The sequence below is a fragment of the Mustela putorius genome, unplaced genomic scaffold (assembly GCF_011764305.1).
Source record: "Mustela putorius furo isolate JIRA1106 unplaced genomic scaffold, ASM1176430v1.1 tig00000698_pilon_pilon_pilon, whole genome shotgun sequence".
In the NCBI taxonomy this organism is placed as follows: domain Eukaryota; kingdom Metazoa; phylum Chordata; class Mammalia; order Carnivora; family Mustelidae; genus Mustela; species Mustela putorius.
Genome location: NW_025421449.1, coordinates 4,534,021 through 4,558,498, shown reverse-complemented (window position 1 = coordinate 4,558,498; position 24,478 = coordinate 4,534,021). Strand labels below are relative to the sequence as shown.

At 37.0% G+C, this 24,478-nt stretch overlaps 1 protein-coding gene across 8 annotated transcripts in view; it reads left to right on the top strand.

The window, feature by feature from the left end:
- CFAP70 (cilia and flagella associated protein 70) overlaps positions 1-24,478 on the top strand; it is a 107,796-nt gene that overhangs the window by 18,292 nt on the left and 65,026 nt on the right. For 4 of the 8 annotated variants that reach the window (XM_013044312.2, XM_045083472.1, XM_013044311.2 and 1 more), the window contains exons 4-10: positions 2,595-2,693; positions 2,863-2,942; positions 10,201-10,380; positions 14,512-14,694; positions 16,361-16,455; positions 20,071-20,170; positions 21,803-21,937. In XM_013044312.2, the coding sequence (XP_012899766.1) occupies positions 2,595-2,693; positions 2,863-2,942; positions 10,201-10,380; positions 14,512-14,694; positions 16,361-16,455; positions 20,071-20,170; positions 21,803-21,937 (872 nt within the window). The remainder of the gene's footprint in view (positions 1-2,594; positions 2,694-2,862; positions 2,943-10,200; positions 10,381-14,511; positions 14,695-16,360; positions 16,456-20,070; positions 20,171-21,802; positions 21,938-24,478) is intronic. The other 4 variants (XM_013044316.2, XM_013044315.2, XM_004769452.3 and 1 more) reach the window with 3 other exon arrangements.

Here is a 24,478-nt window from a genome sequence, read left to right as displayed (position 1 = left end):
ATATACTACAACATGAGTGAAATTTGAGTTCAATATACTAACTGAAATAAGCCAGTCACAAAAACACAAATGTTCTATGAGGCATATCATCAAATACTTAGGGACAAAAAGGATCCTGGTGGTTCCCAGGGGGAAGGGAGAATGGATATTATTGTTTAATGGATAGAGTTTCAATTTTAGAAGATGAAAAGAGTTATGGAGATAGATGGTGGTGATGGTTGCACCAAAAATGTGAATGTGTTTAATACCATTGGGTAGGATGGTAAATTTAATATGCATGTTACCACATAAAAAAGACAATAAAAAAGAACATTTTTCAATTGCTTTTGAAAACAAAGATCACAGAGTTTGATAACATACCACATAGGTGTGTATGTTATCAAATTGTATTATCTTTGCCAAAAATACTGAAGATGAACCTAAGTTTGTAGGAAACAAGAACTGAGAAACAAATTAAATACCATGGGGTGGGGGAGACAAATACAGAAAACGAGATAGTCTGCAAATTAACTGGCCTGATGTCTTCATCAGTGTCAGAAAAAAAAAATGTATCTGGGAGAAAAGACTGTTCTTTTTTTTTAAAGATTTTATTTACTTATTATTTGAGAGAGAGACAGCATGAGAGAGGGCGAGGGCCAGAGGGAGAAGCAGACTCCCTGCAGAGCAGGGAGCCTGATGCGGGACTCCAAGATCATGACTGAGCCGAAGGCAGTCACTCAACCAACTGAGCCACCCAGGCACCCAGAAAAGACTTTTCTAAGTGAAAAGAAATGTAAGAAACATGAAAACCATATGTTCTCATCCAAAGAGACCACATGTTGGTATTTGGATCCTAGTTTGAACAAACAAGCTACAAAATAAATTTTGGGATAACTAAGAAATATTAAATGTAGACTGGACATTAGATGAATTAAAGAATTACACTTAATTTTATTATTATACACTTGGTAGATTGATAAAGTTATTGTTATTATGTAGGAAAATGCCATATTTTGAATTTGTATACTTTAGTATTTAGGGGTAAAATGTTATGATGTCTGTAACTGACTTGAAAGTATTTTAGCAAACAAGAATAGATGAAGCAAATATGAAGCAAATATGACAGCATATTAACTAAATCCAGGTGATGGCTATATAGATATTCATTCAGTATATCAATCACTCTATTTTTTTAAAGATTTTATTTATTTCTTTGAGAGAGAGAGTGAGAGAGGGCATGAGAGGGGAGAAGGTCAGAGGGAGAAGCAGACTTCCCACAGAGCTGGGAGCCCAATGTGGGACTAGCTCCCAGGACTCTGGGATCATGACCTGAGCCAAAGGCGGTTGCTTAACCAACAGAGCCACCCAAGTGCTCCAATTGCTCTACTTTTTGTGTATTTCAAATTTTTCATAACAAATGTTAAACACATACACTGAGTAATGCTGCAGTGAAAAACCTGGTACATACTTCAACATGCTCTATTAATCACTGTAAGGTCAGTACTAAGTCGTATGTTAGCCGAAACGGGAAGACCTAGAACAGTATTTTTCAAACTGCAGACTGCGACTTTCTAGTCATTCCTAAAATTGAAGGGGATCAAGATCAGTGATTTCTTTCTTCCCTCCTCCCTCCCTCCCTTCCTTCCTTCCTTCCTTTCATAAAGATTTTATTTATTTGACAGAGAGACACAGAGAGAGAGGAAACACAAGCAGGAGGAGTGGGAGAGGGAGAAGCAGGCTCTCCGCTGAGCAAGGAGCCGGAGGTGGGGCTGGATCCCAGAACCCTGGGATCATGAGCCTAGCTGAAGGCAGCCGCCCAACAACTGAGCCACCCAGGCACCCCATGACCAGTGACTTCTTCTACATGAAATAGAATACAAAAATGCTCAAGTGTTTTCAGTTAGTAAATAGGAATATTATGTGGAACTTTGTTTTAATTGTTACTTTTATACATATGCGTGTACCTGATTATGTTGTAAAGTCTGTTGTGTTTTTTTTTTTTTTTAAAGATTTTATTTATTTATTTGACAGACAGAGATCACAAGTGGGCAGAGAAGCAGGCAGAGAGAGAGGGGGAAGCAGCCTTCCCGCCGAGCAAAGAGCCTGATGCAGGGCTCCATCCCAGGACCCTGAGATCATGACCTGGGCAGAAGGCAGAGGCGCTAACCCACTGAGCCACCCAGGCACCCCAAAATTCTGTTTTTTACTATAACATGTATGCAAAAGATTTAATAGGTATTTAATAGTATTTTTTAAAAAAAACTTTATTTTTTTATTATTTATTTGACAGACAGAGATCACAAGTAGACAGAGAGGCAGGCAGAGAGAGGGGAGGAAGCAGGCTCCCTGCTGAGCGGAGAGCCTGATTCAGGGCTCCATGAGGGGCTTGATCCCAGGACCCTAGGATCATGACCTGAGCTGAAGGCAGAGGCTTTAACCCACTGAGCCACCCAGGCAACTCTTTAATAGTATTTTTCCACCAGAAGTCATTAATAATGGGGCCTTCTCAGGTTTCAAGTTAATTTCTCTTAAATCTCTTTGATGATGCTTTGTTTGCTGATTATCAGATGGATGACCCAGATATGTTCTCATTTTCTTTGTTTTGATTTTTCTAGTAACTATGACTGAAGTTTTACCAAAGGAAAAGAAACAGAAAGATGAGAAGACCTTAATTCTTGGTCAGGCTGTGGTGGACCTTCTTCCTTTACTGGAAGGTCAGATGTGTGAGTTGCTCAAAAGTAGATATAGGAAAGCTCATGAAATTTAGCTCCACAGAAGTGCAAAAACTGGCCTCAGTGAATTTGAGGGATTTGATAAAAAGATGAGCACAATTATCTCTGCCTAACCCTTCCTTCTATGGCTTGATTTGCTTTCTCTTTGCAGGAGAGAGTTCATTTGAAACAATGGTCCCCTTGCACCCGGTGCCAGGCTCGCCTTTAGAACCTCTTCGGTCAGGTGTAAAGGTAATTAGAGTTAATCTCGACTTTCAGCCTGTCGTTCAGTCTACCAAGTCTGTTTCTTATACAGATTCGATTCAGTTGAGTCCAGTTCACCAAGTGTAATCTTTTCACAGTGTTAAGTTCTGGGAAACAAAGATAAATCTAGAGTCCTACTCAGTTGTCCATAATCTCCATGTCATGGGTTATAATCAGTGTGATTAAATAGTGGAGTAGGGCATGCGGGCACAGAGTAGTTATTGGTTACTTTGCCCAGGGGTACTCATAGAGAAAGCTTAACCATGGAAATGCCTCTTGAGCTATGTCCTGATAGATTAAGTTGAATAATACGTGAATGCACCTAACACACTTTCTGGCAAAGTAAGCCTGAATTGGTAGGCTGTGGTCATCTGGTTTGTCTTCCAGGCTGTGTTTTCCATTCTTCCTGGGAATCAGTAGCTTCCTGGGACATTACTTTTGCCACTCTGGTGAAAGTGCACTCACTTTCAGCAGATACCAGAACTGCCTTCTGTTTTGCAAAAGTAAAAGAGAGAGAAGGGCCCAAATGGCCCAACTATTCTGAATGCAGTTCCCTGATTAACCATTGCTGGGAGTCCCTTCTTGTTGATTCTGACCTTGGAGCTGCCATAATCCACTCCTACATCGGCTGTGGTCCTCTCCCTTTCTTATTTTAGGCTGTGGTTGGTTTCTTCTAGATTGTTTTTCTGTTTTAATTTGTCTTCTTTCTCTCTCCCTTCCTTCCTTCCTTCCTTCCTTTCTTTCCTTCCTTCCTTCCTTTCTTTCTAGGATTCCTATAAATTTGCAGTCCACTGATAGCACTGACAGCATTTCTTTTTTTCCAGGGATGTTGTAGCATTATTTTTTTTTAATTGGATATAAAGGTGTAATTTAGTATCTTTCTGTAATTCCATGTGACTTGTGCTAGAAAGAGGTATGTATCTGAGCTCAGTCTGCCTTCACTGGTCCAGTCTCCCTTCTTATGCACTTAGATGTACTTATGTTGATTTTCCTTACATATCTTTAGAAGAAAAATTAGTCAAATGGATTATTAGTCCTTAGGATGTTTGCTCATAGTATTCCTGTGTTTACTTGTTTTACACATTCAATGAAAAAATATATGACACTTAATGTCCACTCACTTGAGAATTCTCCCTAATTTTATAGTTAAGCATCTACACTGGTTATTCTCGAGACTCAAAGAATAAAATGACATAAACCCGACATTGGAAGAGTTTCCAATTCATCTTCAAGTATTCCCTGTCTTGACTGAGTGATACAAGTTAGAAAACTTAGGGACGTTTAACTTTTCTTTCCAGAGACATATTGATCCGAGATGTCACATTCTTCAATGCCTCTCTTTCTTAAAATCTTCTTCCCTTTGGTGTTCTCTTTTCCTGCTCATTGACTGTACCTTCTCAGGTTCCTGCACCAGACCTCTTTCCTCTGCCTGTGTCTTATATGTGAAGGTTCTGACTTTGGCTACCTTTTCTTCTTAGACTGTGTTCATACTCTTGGGTTGCAGGGGGGAAGTTATTCATTATTTAAGTCACCAGTATGAGTGCTTTCTTGGACCCTAAATAAAACCACTGCCAAAATCTGCCTTTCAGCATACCCAGCCTTTTATACCCCCTTTTATTCCTACTCTTTGTTGCCTTATAACCTCTCAATGGAACGTTACAAGTAGCCTTGTAACTGCCCTTACCTCCCTCCAGTTTTGCCTTCTCACTGCTTGCCAGGGGACTTAAAAATATGATCACATCTCAACCCCATTTCACTACTATGTAGTTCATGAATTCCCCTCCTACTTACATGTTAAGGTCCAGATTCCTTAGCAGGCAAGCAACAGCTTTTATAATAGGAAGCTCCCACTTGTTTAGTATCATCTCTCAGATTCCCTTTCTTATGCTTTATATTCTAAAATCCTGAACTACTTACACCTGAACAAAATACACCATGCTATTTTAATTCTCTTATATAAACTCTTCTTTTATGTTCAGAATTATTTTTTTTCCTTTCTCAACTTACCTAAATTGAAAACTTTTATTTATTCATAAATTTAGGCATCACCATCCCTCCTCCCCAAGAATTACTCACTTCCTCTTTGGTGCTCCTTGGCTAGGGCATTTTATACAAGTCTCTATTATAGCATTTATCATAAATCATGGAATTACAATATGAATCCCATAATAAAAGAGGCCATGTCTCCTTTATCTTATATTCCTAATGTGGTGGTAAAGTACCTGGCATATAATTAGCAGCCAATACACATTGTATTTTATTTATTTCTTATATGGAATGTTTCATGAATTTGTGGGTCATCCTCATGCAGGAGACTTAGTAATCTTTGTATTGTTCTACACCAACAATAAATATTTTAAAGTTTCTTTCTATTGTATCCTGTGTGAAAACATTGAATATATACATATATATCTATATCTATACCTATATCTGTATATATACGTGTATATATGTATATATTTGAAAAAATATTTTCTTACCGAAAAGTATATTTCATTTCCCGCCCTCACTGCCTGACAAGCCCAGACTTGTCAGGGTGTTGTTCAGCCACCTTCAGGGCCACATGGGGGCCAGTCTGTGATGTACTTTGAGGAGTTTCAGGAAGGGTTCTCCCCTGCCTGAACTTAACCTGATGGTTCAAGGGTCCCTGCGGCTAACATTTGTATTGTGTTTGTGAAGCTCAGGAGTCTCAAGTTTGGGCTGTGCCAGGCAAGGAGAAAAATGAAAGATTTGGGGTTTTTCCAGAAAAAAAATAAAATAAAAATAAAAAGCACATTAGCCAAATCAGAATTTCTATTGGAGACATAACTTGGAAATTTCTCATTAGTAGAATATGTAATTCTTTTTTTTTTTCCTTAAAAGTTATTTGAGAGAGAGAGAGAGAGAGAAAGTGGCAGGAGGAGGGGAGGGAGAGGGAAAGAGAGAATCCCAAGCAGACTTCCCATTGAGTGTGGAACCCAAGGTAGGAACCCATTGAGTGTAGGGCTTGATCTCAGAACACAGAGCAGAAACCCAGAGTCAGATACTCAACTGACTGAGCCACCCAGGTGCACTAGTAGAATATATAATTCTTTAACAATAATATTAATTATTCTTCTTAATGTTGATTTCTAAGCAAATAAAAACGAGCAAATTATTTTTCTCATGTCTAATTTAAAAAAACAAAAAAACAAAACAAGAGCTATCTTGATAGCCCTACTTGGGTATATCACTAACATTGAATCCTAGGTAGGTCTTCTAAAAAACTAATTTTTGAGCTTGTTCATGCTACCAAGAAATACTTTCTCACCTATGAAAATGGAAATATATTAAAGGATATGATTTTCAAATATTTAGTAAAAAAAAGCCCTAAAATTTTATTTTATTTGTTTACTTTAGATTTTATTTAAATTCAAATTAGTTAACATATGGTGTGTTATTAATTTGAGGGGTAGAATTTAATGATTCATCAGTTGCATATAATACCCAGTGTTCATTACATTAAGTGCCCACATTAATGACCACCACCCACTACCCTATCCTCCCATCCACCTCCCCTCTAGCAACAACCCTCAGTTTGTTCCCTATAGTTAAGAGTCTCTTATGGTTTGCCACCCTCTCTGTTTTTATCATATTTTCTTTTTCCTTCCCTTGCCCTGTGTTCATCTGTGTTGCTTTTTAAATTCCGTATGTGAGTGAAATCATACGGTATTTGTCTTTCACTGACTTATTTCACTTAGCATAATATCTAGCTCCATCCATGTCATTGCAAATGGCAAGATGTCGTTTTTTTCGGTGGCCAAATAATATTCCATTGTATATGTATATACCACATCTTCTTTATCCATTCATCAGTCGATGGACATCTGGGCTCTTTCCATAATTTGGCTATTATGGACATTGCTGCTATAAACATTGGGGAGCAGATGCCCCCTGAAATACCTGTTTGTATCCTTGGGATAAATACCTAGGTGTGCAATTGCTGGGTCATAGGGTAGCTCTATTTTCAACTTTTTTTTTCCTTAAAGACTTTATTTGACAGAGAGAGACACAGCGAGAGAGGGAACACTCGGGGGCGGGGTGGGTGGGGAGAAGCAGGCTTCCCACAAAGCAGGGAGGTGAGGCTGGGTTCCAGAACCCTGGGATCATGACCTGAAGGCAGAGGCTTAATGACTGAGCTACCCAGGCACCTATTTTCAACTTCTTGAGGAACTTCCATGTAAGGACCTATTTAGCCAGAGTGCTTCCATCTGGTTAAACAATAACTTTGTTGTTTAAAACTTAAACTGTCCCTGCTCCCCTTCCCCCTGGGGACTTATTTAAAAACAAGTCCTGGAAACCAGTCCCAGGTAACAAAGCCCAAATACAAGGGTGGGTCAGGCCAGGTGGAGACATCCGATGGGGGCGGGGCGCATACTGTCTCCCTAGTTACCAAGGAGTATGGGCCCCACCCTTTGGGCACCTTTCGGGTGCCAATTCTGACCAAGGTGATAGGCTGGTTCAAATATCTACTAGGGAAAATTGTAATTCAGTTGGTCACTTATGTGTGATCTAACATGACCGTGCAGCTTTCTCTGTGTGTTACAATTTCATTGGCCACCTGTACATGGCCAGGCCCAACCACATGGCTTTTGCCCTTAAAAGCTGGTCTGTGAGGCAGAGAGAGGTTGCCCTCTCTGTAAGAGGCATGGCCCGAAACGTTCGGTTTGATTCTTGATGCTTGAGCGAAATAAAGCTTTGCTTGACCTTTGCTTTGTATCAGTCTTGCTCCTTTAATCACGGACTCATTATTGGGGGACCTAACATTCCATACTGTTTCCCAGAGCACCAATTTGCATTCCCACCAACAGTGTAAGAGGGTTCCTCTTTCTCTGCCTCCTCACCAACATCTGTTTCCTGAGTTGCTAATTTTAGCCATTCTGACTAGTGTGAGGTGTTATCTATCTCATTGTGGTTTTGATTTTTATTTCCCTGCTGCTGAGTGATGTTGGGCATTTTTTTTTTTTCACGTGTCTTTTAACCATTCATATGTCTTCTTTGAAGAAATATCCATTCATACCTTCTGCCCATTTCTTGATTGAATTATTTGTTCTTTGACTGTTGAATTGGATAAATTCTTTATAGATTTTGTGTACTAGCTCTTTATCTGATATGTCATTTACAAATGTCTTCTTCCATTCTATAGGGTGCCTTTTAGTTTTGTAAATTATTTCCTTTGCTCTGCAGAAGTTCTTTATTTTGATGCAGTCCCAATAGTTCATTTTTGCTTCTGTTTCTCTTTCTTCTGGAGACATTTCTAGTAAGAAGTTGCTGTGACCAAGGTCAAAGAGGTTGCTGCCTGTGTTCTTCTGTAGGAATTTGCTGGATCTCCCTGTCTCACTTTTAGAACATTCATCCATTTTGAATTTATTTTTTTGTATGGTATAAGAAGATGGTTCAGTTTCATTCTTCTCTATGTGGCTGTCTAATTTTCCCAACAACATTTGTTGAAGAGACTTTTTTCCATTGTATGGAAATGAAATTCCATACAATTTTCCATTGTATGGAAATATTCCTGCTTTGAAGAAGGTAGTTGACCATATGGCCAAGGGTCCTTTTCTGACTTCTCTATTCTGTTCCATTGATCTATGTGCCTGTTATTGTGCCAGTGCCATACTGCCTTTATGATTAAAGCTTTATAATGTAGCTTGAAGTCCAGGACTATGATGTGTCCAGCTTTTGTTTTCCTTTTCAACATAACTTTGTCTATTTGGGGTCTTTTCTGGTTCCATACAAATTTTAGGATTGTTTGTTTCAGGTCTGTGAAAAATGCTGGTGTTATTTTGATAGGGAGTGCATTGAATGTGTGTTAGGTCCATTATTAAATAAAATGAGACTGAGACAAAGTGGAAGTTATTTAAAGCTTTACTTTATGATAAGTATTAGAAGTTAGACTGATTGGTCAGGGGAACGAGACTGAGACAAGGTGAAAGTTATGCAAAGCTCTATTCTATGCTAAGCATTAGAAGTCAGACTGACTGGCCAGGGCTGTCTCCGAAGACAGCAACCCCTCCCCAACTTACAGACTACCTTTTATAGAGCAAAAGTCTGGCCACACATAGGTGGCCAATGAGATTGTAGTCATGTTTAGGTCACATGCAGGTGGCCAATTGAATTACAATTTACCCTATAGTAGCTGTTTGACCTAATCTATTACTCTGGTCAGAATTGGTGCTCAAGGTTGGCGCTCGAACAGCGGGGTTTACATTCTTTGGTGGTTAGGGAAAAAGTATGTATGTTTCTTACTGATTGGATGTCTCCACCTGGCCTGACTTGTCCTTGTATTCTGGGCCCTGTTATCAAGAACTGGCCAACCTGGCCTTGTATTCTGGGCTCTGTTAGTAGGAACTAGCTGACCATATTTTACTGGTTTCCCAGACTTGCTTCTAAATAAGTTTTTCTGGGGGGAGGGAGGCAGGGTCAGTTTAAGTTTTACTGCACAAACAACAAAATGGCTTTTAACCAAGATGGAGTCGCTCTGGCTAAATAGGTCCTTACAAAGTGCAGATTGCTTTGGGTAGTATAGACATTTTAACAAAATTTGTTCTTCCAATCCATGAACATGGAATGCTTTTCGATTTCTTTGTGCCTGCCTTAGTTTCTTTCAGAAGCATTCTATAGTTTTCAGAATACAGATGTTTTACCTCTTTGATTAGGTTTATTCTTAGGTATCTTATATAAAGTTTTTGGTGCAATTGTAAATGGGGTTGATTCCTTGATTTCTCTTTCTGCTGCTTCATTATTGGTGTATAGAAATGCAATAGACTTCTGTGTATTGTTTTTATATGCTGTGAGTTTGCTGAATTCCTATATTAGTTCTAGCAAGTTTTGGGTGGAGTCTAATTTTTAAAAAGTACTACATTTAAATTACAAAAGTCATCACAGAATATAAACTGGCAAAAAAAGGCAACCCAATGTCACTTGTGTGAAACTACTATTAACATTTCAGAAATAGGACCTTCCAGTCTCTCTTCTATATGTATTTGTATACATATGTGACCTCAGTAGTAGAGGGGAAAGGCCTCTGCCTTAGGAATAAGATTCTTATCTCAGCTATAGTTCTAACTCATGGGACCCAGAGAAAATTATTTGAATCCTCTATGTGGAAATAAACTTGACCTTCTTATCTTGAATAGTAATATGAGATACAAATAAGATAATGAAAAAAAGGGGAGGTAAGAAGGTCTCTGGCATTTTCAAAATGCTGCATAATTTTATTCTTTTTCAGCAGTGCAGTCTTGAAGTTAAAGTGTTTGTGGCAGAACCCTTACTGACCACAGCACAGATCTTAGGAGGCAATCTACTGAAAGTCACATTGGAGGCTGCCTACTCTGTGCCTGAATCTTTTGTTCCAGTAGGGCCTATGCAAAACTACATGGTTGGTCTGCAGGTTCCATCAGCTGGAGAGGTAAAGCCCTATAGCCAGATATTTATATAGATTTAAGCACTCATATGGTCATCTCTTCCTCACCTGCTAAGATTTCATTCAAAGCAAGCTCTATTAATGGCTGAGACTTTTTTTAGGTTTAAAAAAAATAAAATTTACTTCTATTTTATATGTAGATATCTACAGTTTAACTATACATATAGTATCTATTACATATAATTTATGTCAATAAATACATATTATGGTGGAAAATATGTAAAACATTTTAAAATTGACTATTTTTAATGTGTTTCTATACATTACTTTTATGCATATTTTGTGGATTTTGTACAGTGTACTTAATTATATAAAGCTTTCTCTTAATTTCAGGTTATTTTCTTAGTCCAAATTTCTTTTCTTTTCTTTTCTTTTGTTTTTTTTTTTAAGATTTATTTATTTATTTTAGAGAGGAGGAAGAAAGAGTGGAAGCATGTGGGAGGAGGGGCAGATGGAATTGGAGAGGGAATTTCAAGTAGAGTCCCTGTTGATTGCAGAACCTGACAAGCACCACTGGATCTCATGACCCTGAGATTATAACCTGAGCCAAAATCAAGAGTCAGATGTTCAGCTGACTGAGCCACCCAGGTGCTCCCATAGTCAAAATTTCTATGGAGTGATTGTGTTGGATTTTTTGAGGCTTTTGGTAGAGATTCCCAAATTGCTTGCTACAAAGGTATAATTAGTTAATACTGTCATCTATTTTATTCCATCTGCATTTTAGTGAGAATGCTTCAATTCCTCTTCACCACTTAATTCCCACCAGCAGTATAAAGACTTCTAGTTTCTCCATATCCTCATCCACATTTATTATTTTTTGTTTGGTTTGGTGATGATACCTATTCCAATAAGTGTGAAATGGCATCTCCTTTTGTTTTAGATTTGCATTTCCCTAATGACTAATGACACTGAGCATCTTTTTCCACCCCTATATTGCCATTTGTATATTTTCTTTGGGGAAATGTTTATTCAAGTTCTTTGCCCATTTTTGAATCAGGTTGTTTTTTGTTGTTGAGTTTTAAGAGTACTTTATATATTCTAGCTATTAATCCATTTTTGTGAAAATTTTCTCCCATTTTTTATTTTGTTGTAGTATTTTTTGCTGCACAAAAATTTTAATTTTAATGGAGCTCAGTTTTTCTATTTCTTTCTTTTGTTGTCTTGTGTTTTTGGTATCGTGACCAAGAAATCATTGCTTAATACAATGCCATGAAGTTTTCCCCCTGAGTTTCCTTCTAAGAGTTTTATAGTTTTAGTTCTTATATTTAGACCTTTGATTCCTTTTTTTTAAGGTTTTATTTATATACAGATCACAAGTAGGCAGGTGGGGGAGGGGGATGCAGGCTCCCTACTGAGCAGAGAGCCTGATATGGGGCTCAATCCCAGGACCCTGGGATCATGACCTGAGCTGAAGGCAGAGGCTTAACCCACTGAGCCACCCAGGCACCACTGGCCTTTGATTCATTTTGAGTTAATTTTTGTATGTGGTTTAAGGTAAGGGTACAACTTGATATTTTTGCATATGGATAATTAGTTTTCTGCATCATTTATCAGAAAGACTGTCCTTTCTCCACTGAGTGGTTTTGGCATGCCTTATTTTGACAATTTTTGCCAACATTTTTTTTTAAAGATTTTATTTATTTATTTGACAGAGAGGGACACAGCAAGAGAGGGAACATAAGCATGGGGAGTAGGAGAGGGAAAAGCCAGCTTCCCACAGAGCGGGGAGCCCCACATGGGACTCAATCCCAGGATCCTGGGATCATGACCCAAGCTGAAGGCAGATGCTTAACAACTGAGCCACCCAGGTGCCCACCAACATTCTTGTTTTTATGGAGGAGCAGATTTTCAGAGGTCTTTACCATTCTAGAATTCCTCTCCTTTACAAAAGTTTTAAGCTAACTCAAACCACTAGAATTGTTGAATTATATGTATGACTATTTTAAATTTACTGGAAACTGCAAAATTGCTTTCCATAGTTATACCAATTTATATTTCCATCAACTATGTAGAGAATACCATTTCCTTCACAATATTGCCAATGCTTCCTATTTTCAGACAGATTTTGCTAAACTGCAGTTAAAATGATATCTCATTGTTTTAATGTTCATTGCAATTGTTATTAAGGATATCTAGCATGTTTTTATTTAAATGGTGGATTATGTAATTTCCTTTTCTATAATTTGCCTATTTATATCTTTATCAATTTCCTATTGCAAGTATATTTTAGATAAGTTATATGTAGGAATGTACCCATATTTTAATCCTTTGTGAGATTTAAGTTTGTTTTTAAAAAGGTATATCACAGGGGTGCCTGGGTGGCTCAGTGGGTTAAAGCCTCTGCCTTCAGCTCAGGTCATGATCTCAGGGTCCTGGGTTCGAGCCCCTCATTGGGCTCTCTGCTCAGTGGGGAGCCTACTTCGTACTTCTGCTCCTCTCTCTCTGCATGCCTCTCTGCCTACTTGTGATCTCTGTCTGTCAAATAAATAAATAAATAAATCTTTTTTTAAAAGGTATATCATAACTCCCATATAGATATAAAAGAACAAAGAGGATATAAACCAAAAAGAGCTCAAAGACCTCAATGTGAGACAGGAATCCATCAGAATCCTAGAGAAGAGCATAGGCAGTAACCTCTTCGATATCAGCCACAGCAACTTCTTTCAAGATATGTCTCCAAAGGCAAAGGAAACAAAAGCAAAGATGAACTTTGGGACTTCATCAAGATCAAAAGCTTCTGCACAGCAAAGGAAACAGTCAATAAAACAAAGAGGCAACCCACAGAATGGGAGAACATATTTGCAAATGACAGTACAGACAAAAGGTTGATATCCAGGATCTATAAAGAACTCCTCAAACTCAACACACACAAAACAGATAATTATATCAAAAAATGGGCAGAAGATATGAATAGACACTTGTCCAATGAAGACATACAAATGGTTATCAGATACATGAAGAATGTTCATCATCACTAGCCATCAGGGAGATTCAAATTAAAACCACATTGAGATATCACCTTATACCAGTTATAATGGCCAAAATTAGCAAGACAGGAAACAACATGTGTTGGAGGGGATGTGGAGAAAGGGGAACCCTCTTCCACTGTTGGTGGGAATGCAAGTTGGTGCAGCCTCTTTGGATTACAGTGTGGAGATTCCTCAAGAAATTAAAACTAGAGCTTCCCTATGACCCTGCAATTGCACTCCTGGGTATTTACCCCAAAGATACAGATGTAGTGAAAAGAAGGACCATCTGTACCCTAATGTTTATAGCAGCAATGGCCATGGTCGCCAAACTGTAGAAAGAACCAAGATACCCTTCAACGGATGAATGGATAAGGAAGATGTGGTCCATATACACTATGGAGTATTATGCCTCCATCAGAAAGGACGAATACCCAACTTTTGTAGCAACATGGACGGGACTGGAAGAGATTATGCTGAGTGAAATAAGTCAAGCAGAGAGAGTCAAGTATCATATGGTTCACTTATTTGTGGAGCATAACAAATAACATGGAGGACATGGGGAGATGGAGAGGAGAAGGGAGTTGAGGGAAATTGGAAGGGGAGGTGAACCATGAGAGACATGGACTCTGAAAAACAACCTGAGGGTTTTGAAGGGGTGTGGATGGGAGGTTGGGGTAACCAGGTGGTGGGCATTAGGGAGGGCACGTATTGCATGGAGCACTGGGTGTGTTGCAAAAACAGTGAATACTGTTATGCTGAAAAGAAATTAAAAAAAAAAAAAAAGGACAGTCTGAAGAAATAACCCATATATAAGCAATCAGGAATGTTGAAATGAATTTGCTAATAATTCTAAACTCACCATCATCCACAGGGCAATAATCAATTACACCACCACTGAACAAAATATATTTGCATACCTGTGGACAACAATAATTTGCATTATTATCAATTTTTAATAAATTAAATATTTATAAAATAGCACAAAGACAATGAAGGGTACAGGCTCCTCTGTAGAATCAGATAATCACAGGAGCAAGAGTCTGTTAGACAACACCCAACACTACATTGAAAAGATACTTCAGTAATCTTTTTTGTTCATTTTGAAGCCTTTACAAAATTTCCTGATGTATGATAATTTATTCTGTAGAAAGACTATCCCATTTTGTTCAAGAATGGAACTCTGAAGCTTGGAGGGGAAAGAGAACCTGTTCCCAGGCCCAAAAAATGGCCAATTGCCAACATTCTGGCTCCAGGAGCTAATTACATTCCTGATAGTTTCATTGTTGGTGGACCCTATGAGGAAGAAGAAGGAGAACTCAACCGCCCCGAGGTGAGATAATTGTGCAATTTTTTGGTGATAAACTAAGTGCACAGACAGATGCCAGAACATTTTTTAAATCACTCTAATTTATGTATATTTGTTTTTGTTTAAACAGTTGTCTAATTCTGATGAAAATGTCTCCTGACTTCTTAACAAAATAATTCTAAACTCACCATCATCTAAATGTCTCCTGACTTCTTAACAAAATAATTTATTAAGTTCAAATTTACTCTTTATTTTAAATTTATTTATTTATTTTTAAACATTTTAAAAAACATTTTATTTGATAGAGAGGGAGAGCATGAGCAGGGTGAGGGGAGGAGTAGAGGGAGAGGGACAAGGAGACTCCCCACTAAACAGGGAGCCCTACTCCATGCTGGATCCAAGGACCCTGGGATCATGATGTGAGCCAAAGGCAAACGCTTAACCAGTTGAAACACCTAGGTGCCACAGATTTATTTATTTTTGAGTAGGTAATAATATGAACATTGGTCATGCATATAAAAGCAAATATATCTACTCAAAGGAAAAAAGAAAGACTCACAAACAAAAATATTTGGAAGAATGAAGTTTCCTTGCAAAGAGTGCAAATGAGTAAGATTTCAGAAAGACTGACTTACAGACATTAGCATAATAAAAGGGATAAAAACCGTTTTTCTTTAGGAAGTCTAGATTTATAGGAAGTATTCAAAATCCTATTATTTTCAGAACTAGAACCTGTCAGGAAGACACTATTTTTTTAAAAAAAATCTCAGTTTTTAAAGTGTTTATTTATTTGTTTATTTTTACTTTATTTTTAACTTTTTTTTCCACTAAGTATATAAAGTGCTTAGTCATATTGAGAGCAGAGAAAAATGTCTTTATAAACACACACATATATATACATACATGTATTCTTTCCCTATTGTTTGTTTGTTTACTGAAATGATGACATACTCACATTTTGCAACTTGCTTTTTAGTGTGTCTTGGTGATTTTTCCACAATGCTACATAAAGAACATTCCTATTCTTTTTCTTTCTTTGCACTTGCTGTATGACATGACATTGTATATGGACATACTTAAATTCACTTACCAGTCTCCTATTGCTGGATGTTTAGGTTGTTGACATTATTCTTTTCTTTTTATTCTTCCCTCCCTCCTTCCTTCCTTCTCTCTTTCCTTCTTCCTTCCTTCCCTTATTCTTCCTTCATTTCTTCTTTCATTCTTTCTTTCTACATCCTGTACTTGTAGAGAGCAGAGAAAATGCTGCAAGCATACTTGCAAATGTTTCTTGAATGAGTTAGTAATCGTTAGTGGAAACATTCAATAAAATAATTTGTTAAATGAAGATGGTTGAATTATTTTAAGTATCTGACTAAATATTTTAAATAGTTGGGGGCATCTGGGTGGCTCAGTGGGTTAGGCCTCTGCCTTTGGCTCAGGTCGTGATCTCAAGGTCCTGGGATGAAGCTCCGCATAAGGCTCTCTGCTGGGCAGGGAACCTGCTTCCTCCTCTCTCTCTGCCTGCCTCTCTGCCCACTTGTGATCTCGCTCTCTCTGTCAAATAAATAAATAAAAATCTCTTAAAAAAAGTGTTGTGATCCATTTTTAAATCCATTAAAAGAATGCCCCAAAGATTGAGCAGGATGAAGTTATGGTACACTGAGAAAACAAGTTTTTTACTATTTTACAGGACAAGGAATTTAGGAATCAAGCAGAGAGCATAAAGAAAAGGATTATTTGGGACTTGGAAAGTCGCTGCTACCTTGATCCTCCTGCAGTGGTCAGGTAGGAAGAGGAAGGGAATATGTCTAAATACCAAAGATTGTAGGTGGGAAGAAATGTTACTTTTGTTAATTTTATCTATATTTGAGTTAAGGTAATCTGAGAATCTCTTCCATCATATTTGCTAATAAAAGAGGCTTTTAGTATCAGTGGCTTAACCAAGGTAGGTTCTGATTTCTTTTCATATAAAACAAATTATATTTTTGTTTATATAAACATATAAAAACAAATCCAGAGCTGGTATATATGGTAGCTTCACAGTGTTATCAGGTATCTAGGCTTCATCTTTCTTTTTGTACCACCTTCTTTAACATGTGCCTTCCAACTATCTTCTTTAACATGTCCCTTCCATCCTTTTTTTTTTTTAATTTTTTTATAAACATATAATGTATTTTTTCCCCAGGGGTACAGGTCTGTGAATCGCCAAGTTTATACACTTACACAGCACTCACCATAGCGCATACCCTCTCCAATGTCCATAACCCCACCACCCTCTCCTGACCCCCCTCCCCCCAGCAACCCTCAGTTTGTTTTGTGAGATTAAGAGTCACTTATGGTTTGTCTCCCTCCTGATCCCATCTTGCTTCATTTATTCTTTTCCTACCTCCAAAACCCCCCATGTTGTATCTCCACTTCCTCATATCAGGGAGATCATATGATATTTGTCTTTCTCCGATTGACTTATTTCACTAAGCATGATCCCCTCTAGTTCCATCCACGTTGTTGCAAATGGCAAGATTTCATTTCTTTTGTATAGTATAGTATTCCATTGTGTATATATACCACATCATCTTTATCCATTCGTCTGTTGATGGACATCTAGGTTCTTTCCATAGTTTGGCTATTGTGGACCTTGCTGCTATAAACATTCGGGTGCACGTGCCCCTTCAGATCACTACATTTGTATCTTTAGGGTAAATACCCAGTAGTGCAATTGCTGGGTCATAGGGTAGTTCTATTTTCAACTTTTTGAGGAACCATGCTGTTTTCCAGAGTGGTTGCACCAGCTTGCATTCCCACCAACAGTGTAAGAGGGTTCCCCTTTCTCCACATCCTCGCCAGCATCTGTCATTTCCTAACTTGTTAATTTTAGCCATTCTGACTGGTGTGAGGTGATATCTCATTGTGGTTTTTATTTGTATTTCCCTGATGCCAAGTGATGTGAGCACTTTTTCATGTGTCTGTTGGCCATCTGGATGTCTTCTTTGGAGAAATGTCTGTTCATGTCCTCTGCCCATTTCTTGATTGGATTATTTGTTCTTTGGGTGTTGAGTTTGCTAAGTTCTTTATAGATTTTGGACACTAGCCCTTTATCTGATATGTCATTTTAAATATCTTCTCCCATTCTTTCAGTTGTCTTTTGATTTTGTTAACGGTTTCCTTTGCTATGCAAAAGCTTTTGATCTTGATGAAATCCCAATAGTTCATTTTTGCCCTTGCTTCCCTTGCCTTTGGCGACGTTCCTAGGAAGAAGTTGCTGTGGCTGAGGTCAAAGAGGTTGCTGCCTGTGTTCTCCTCAAGAATTTTGATGGATTCCTTTCTCACATTGTGGTCCTTCATCCATTTGGAGTCTATTTTTGTGTGTGGTGTAAGGAAATGGTCCAATTTCATTTTTCAGCATGTGGACATCCAATTTTCCCAACACCATTTATTGAAGAGGCTGTCTTTTTTCCATTTTTTATTGCACCTGATTAATAGCTTTTTTTATTTCAACTTGGTTAGATTTTAGTTCTTTTATTTCTCCAGAAACTGTTCAGGGAGCAAAAGCTCCCCAAAGTGAACCCAAGCGGATTACTTAGCCAGCCCCTGGTAAGGGCGGTACAATTTCGCCTCAGGCAAAGACACTTGAGAATCACTACAACAGGCCCGTCCCCCAGAAGATCAATAAGAAATCCAGCCAAGACCAAGTTCACTTACCAAGGAGAGCAGGAGAATTCCAGAGAAGGAGAAAGCAAAGCATGGAGCTTGTGGCTTTTCTCCCCATGATTCTTCAGTCTTGCAGTTAATTTAATTTAATTTTTTTTTAATTTTTTTTTTCTTCTGCTAATTTTTTTTTAACTTTTACCCTTTTCTTTTTTAACATTTCTTAACTAGTTTATCTTAACAATACCTTTCATTAAAAAAGTAATCTTTTTTGAACCGCTTGGGTTCACTTTGGGGAGCTTTTGCTCCCTGAACGCTTTCCGTAGAGTTCTGGAGGACAGGAATGAAAATGGCGGCCTCCCAATCTCTGGCCTGGAGGATCCAAGATCTCGGGGCCCCACTCTTCAGTGTGCCCTCAGTGAAAAGCGCTCAATCACTCCCGTCTCCCTGGCCTCCAGCTGTACTCTGATCTCACCCAGCCTTCGAGCAGTTCAAGGTAACCCCAAGCTGAGAGCTCTCTCCTTGGCTCTGTCTCTGTAGCTGGCTTCCCCACTCTAATACCTGTAAGCTCTGCGACACCCAGACACCCCCGATCCTTCTGTGACCCTGCAGGACCTGGGGTCTGCTAGAAAGAGCTGGAGTCAGATAAGGCTCTAGTAAAGCAGTTTCCCTTAAAGAGTAGGCATTTGTTATGGATAACAGTCCAGGCATATTTTGAAATGGTTACTTTTCCCTTCTTCCTGACTAGGAGGGAGGATTTTTCTCATATCTTCACCATGACTATTTTATGGCACCTCTTGATTTCAAACCAAAAAACTATGGGGATCACCTAAGACTGGGCTTCCAGGAGTCTATAATCCAGCCTCCAGCAATTTGTCAAAATTACCATTATAGTGTTTCCTCCAGTTACTGGCTCTGTTGCTTTCTCCTACTTGCACGCTTATCTCAGCTGTGATTCTCTATACTTTCCTGTATCTCCAAATTTCAGGGTGGTGATTTGCCCCCATGAACTTAATTCCTAGATGGATCTAAGAAAGGTCATTGATTTTTTCAGTTTTACCAGCTTTGTTGTTGTTGTTGTTGTTTGTTCTGAGAACAGGAGCAACAACTTCTAAGTGCTTTATGTGTCAGAGCTGACACTGTAAGTCCTACATTATTTTCACAGGAGAAATAAACATATCTTATACTATTTACATACATGTCTGATTATTTCTTTAGAAAAAAATCACTAGAAGTGGAATTTCTGGATCAAAGATTATGACCATTTTAAGACTTTTTCTTCATATTGCCAAATTGCTGTCAAAAATGTAGTTTGTCTCTACTAACAGTACAGTAGAATTATTTTTGGAATTTTATAGATTTGGAAAGGTTTAAAAAAATGACCTACCTAATAAAGATATTTATATACGTGTGCCTATTCCACTACTTTTTAAAAAAGAGTTATTTATTCATTTTGGGGGCGGAGAAGAAGAGTGCAAGGGTGGGAGAGAGAGAGGCAAAGGGAGAGGGAGAAAAGAGAGGCTCACAAGCACTCTTCACACTGAGCCCTGAGCCCCATGCAGGTCTCAGTCTTGCAAGGATAAGTCCCATGAGCCCAAGATCACGACCTGAGCCAAAACCAAGAGTTAATTGCCTAACTGACGGCACCACCCAGGCATCCCTCCATTACTTTTTAAAGGAGAGGAATACTTCCCTTTAAATTACACTAATCTCATTTTTGTATATAATGCTAATGGACTGATTTTTGAATTGCAGTCTTCAGAAGCGAATTGCTGATTGTCGATTTTGGCCTGTAGAGATCACGAGAGTTCCTCTGACTACTGCACCCAAAGGGAAAGCTGCAAAATTTGATAAGGTTTAATTTGTTTGCTTAAAAATATGTATATAAGAAAAGTCTGGTTAAATCCAACATTTTATTCTGCTTCTAATTCTGATACCAAAGGAGAGTGTGAACTGATGTGACTACTATCTAGAGTGACCATCCTAACCTGATATGCCAAGTAGTTTCCTGGTGTTAGCACTGAAAATCTCATATTCTTGGTAACTCTCCTGTCCCTGGCAAATTAGGATAACTGGTCACTCTAGCTCCCCATTGTTCACTAAAAATTGTTTAGACTTTATTCCCAGACATCCTATTTCCCTTTACCTCTTTATTATAGTTTTATAAAACCACACAAAACAGCCATTTTTATAGGTCACAGTAGTTAAATATTGGCAATATTTTTCAACCTAATGCATCTTCCTGAATTTCTTTTAGACATGCTACTTATAATATTTCAGCAATTAGAGTAATAGAACAATTAGAGTAATAGAACTCATTGATGTACTTTATTCTGAAAAGATCTAGCTTTGTGAGCCCATAACATGTTCTCTATCGTGTTATTTGTGCATGTCTGGTCTTTTCTGCTTGTTCATAAAATCTCTGATGGTAGGGATCCTGTCATAGACTGCTTTGTATCCTCCACAGCAATTAGCATGATTCATGGTATATGGGAGATATTTAACAAGTATTGAAATTATTTTATTGATCTTTAAAATAAAGCTTTTTGCATAATAAAAATGCTACTGCTAGTAATTATTTCTCCCTTTGTAATATATAATGTACATTGGCTAACTTTTCTTAACAACACAATGTTATTACACAAACATAGGACTTTTTAATCTAATTTCTAATTATTATAATATGTGAAATCAAAGAAATGACTTGTAATTTTGTGAGAATTAAATGTGTTTTCTTTCACTAAATTGATTTTTTCTTTATTAAAGTTTTCTATGGAAAACCATACAAATAAAAATTGTGTGGTTATATTAATTAACATGTTATTCATCTTTGTAATGGGAGTTTAGATGAAATTAGAGATGACAAATAGATGATGGAAGACTATCATTCATTCTTATCATCCATGGCAGATATTATTGATTAATCAAAACACTCTTTCTTTCTGAACTCAGGTAAGGATACAGAATCTTTCTCAATAAAGTAGTCTGAAACAAATCCACCAATTTATAAGAATTTAGGCATAACTTAAAGTCTATTTGTCATCACTGGTCTGGATGATTTGTAAGGTCCCTTTCATTAATAAAAATCTATAAACTAAAGCTAAAAGCGACAGCTTCTGAGTCTTTAACATTTTTGTTGTTTTTATTTTATAAAGCTTCACTTTTTACTTAGAAACAACATGGTGAAATTGACTTTTTGATTGAATACATATGTTATCAATTAATTTGAGTATGTGTTGATCTAACTACTGCTTTTATTATTCATTAGCACTGTGATGTGTATTATTTCAGTGATCATGGTATTATTAAACTCATTTTGAATATAAAGAAGTGTAAATCCAAAATATCTATGTAACTGGCCCAAAGCCAATAGTTATGTAGCATAGCTAGTTCCTAAAGCCAGGTCTTTGAATGACTAGGTCAGAGCTCTGTATCTTATGCTACATTGTGCTATAGCACTAACAGCTCTCTGGTTTTATTCCTTTAGGCTGATGATGAAGGTCAGCTTTCATTTCATGGTGTGGCTTATGTTAATATGGTCCCATTGCTGTATCCGGGTGTGAAGAGGATTCGGGGAGCTTTTCATGTTTATCCCTACCTAGACAGTACAGTCTATGAAAAGGTAAGAAAAAATTGTATAAAGGTATTATCCTAATTTATCCTTTATTTGTGTGTTTATTTAAATCTTTAGCATACACATCTTTGCAATTGAAATTTGGGACTGGTTGCTATACTAAGGTATTAATCTTGCAGTCTGTCTGTCATTGAACCCTAAAAACGTTAGGATAATGAAAAGCCAAAAACTGGAAACAACCTAAATCTCCATCAACAGGTCAATAGAAAAACAAATTATGTTGTATATCTATATAATGAAATGCTACTCAGTGGTAAAAAAGGAATGAACTATTGATACCTGCAACATGGATGAATCTCAAATACATTATGCTAAATGAAAGAAGCCAGATAAAAGAGAGTACCTAATGTATCATTCAATTTGAATAGCATTCTAGGAAAATAGTCTGTTGTGATGAAAAGCAGACCAGAAGTTGATTGGGAACAGGAATAGAGCAAGGGATAGATTATAAAAGAATGTGTGGGAAGTATTAGGGATGGAGGAAGTGTTGGTTATCTTGATTCTGGTGATGGTTTCATATGTGTATATATGTGACAAAATTAATCAAATTGTATAATTTAAATATGTAGTTTATTATATTTCAGTTTTACTCAGTAAAGTCAGATACACAATCTTTAGGATAATGAAAGAAGTCTATTATGTTAAGTGTGCAAAAACTTAAATCCATGAGTAGATTAATGAGCTACAATATGGTTCTTTCCATTTTCAGGTGTTAAAATGTTGAAATCACTTATCTATCTTTTTTTACCTATCTATATGTCTACATATAAATTGAGAATATATATATATATATATATATATATATATATACCCCCCCCCCAAAAACAAAAAGTCGATTTTACCATGTTGTTTCTTAGGAGAAAGTGAGTCTTTATAAAACACAACAATAATAACAAAAACATATTACTGTTCCATCATTATTAGGACAGCTATTTTTCAATAATAGAGTCATGAAAGATCTATCATCTATTTACAAACCAATTGAGTAAGATTCTTTCTATATAAGTACCCTTTAATCAGAAATCACACTTATAGGGCTGTATCTTAAGAAAATAATTTAATAAGATCAGAAACTCCATATTCATAACAACTTTTTGGGATCTATAATAGTAAAAACTAAAAATAAATTTAAATGTCTAATAATAGAGAAAGGTTTGGTAAATTATTATAAATAAAAATGATAAAATATGTGTCCATTAAAAAAGATAATTGTTAATGTTTTATAAATAGTTAAATGGACAAAATGAAAGCCAAAATGTTACATATAGCATAGATCAAAATAAATTCAAATGAGTTTATTAAAATAGTTAAATGTGAATAATAAAAAGTAGAAGTGTCTATTAATGAAAAGATATGAGTTCAGGGAAGACTTCCTAGGCTTAAAAGCAATGAAAGATAATAAAAGATTAGATTACCAAAAAGGGAATAGCTTCTATATGTAGAAGAAACCCTCATAAACAAAATTACAATGTAACTGAAAAACTGGGGGTAATATTTGAATACATATCTGAAAGTATTCCAAAATATAAAGCACCTTATCAAACTGATAAGAAAAACACACCAATTTTTTTAAAGGGTGCTGCTTCCTGACAGTGCACAGGAGAAGAATGAGGCACAAACAAGTCAGCTGCAAGAGAAAGGGAGCAGGGGTTGACAGTAGAAAATACTCTCACCTAAACAACTCCTCAGTCCTGTATTTATTAGATATTAGAAAGTAATCAACAAAGGAGCTGAAGAAGGCTATACATTAATCATATGCCTTGTAGATAAGAAGGAATAGGAATTATACACTGATTATAACTCTTATAGATAAGCAAGAAGAAAAGCAGGATATGCCTGGTCAAGCAGTATAAAATTTATAGTTGAGCAAGCACATTCAAAGGGATCATCTAATTAGCCACAAGTGGTCTCTGGTGTAGGGGAGATAACAGAAAAAAGAAGCAGGCAGTGTTCCACCCTGAGAGAGCTGGGCATCCCCACCTGCTCAGCTTCAAGGATGTATATCATCCTCTCCCCCGGAGGCTTGTTGCCAGTATATGTTTTTCTTAAGGCTATATCTAAGCATGCTTGGTAGCTACTATAATTTCTCATGGGTTATATTTTAAGCAGTACATTGTTCTGAGGGACAGTTACAAAAGGGCAAAGTACGTGAAACAGCAGATCACAAAAAGAAATGCCAATGGTGAATAAGTATAAGAAGAAACATCTGGCTTTATCTGTAATCAAAGAATTGCAAATTAAAATAATAATAAAGTATCATTTTACCTGTAAAATTAGACAATTCCTTAAAATATGATAATGCCCATTGATGGCAAAGATATAGTAAAACAACAACTCTCATTCACTGCTAGAAGTGTAAATTAGTATAAATTATCTACAAAAAATTTTTTTTTGTCAGTATGTATTAAGAAGTTTAGAATACTTAAATCTATTCCCATAGTATTCCTACCTCTATGAGTCTATTTTAAGGGACTAAGTAGAATTGTGTCCAAGTTTTACTACATGAGGATATTCTTTGGCATCTGAGGG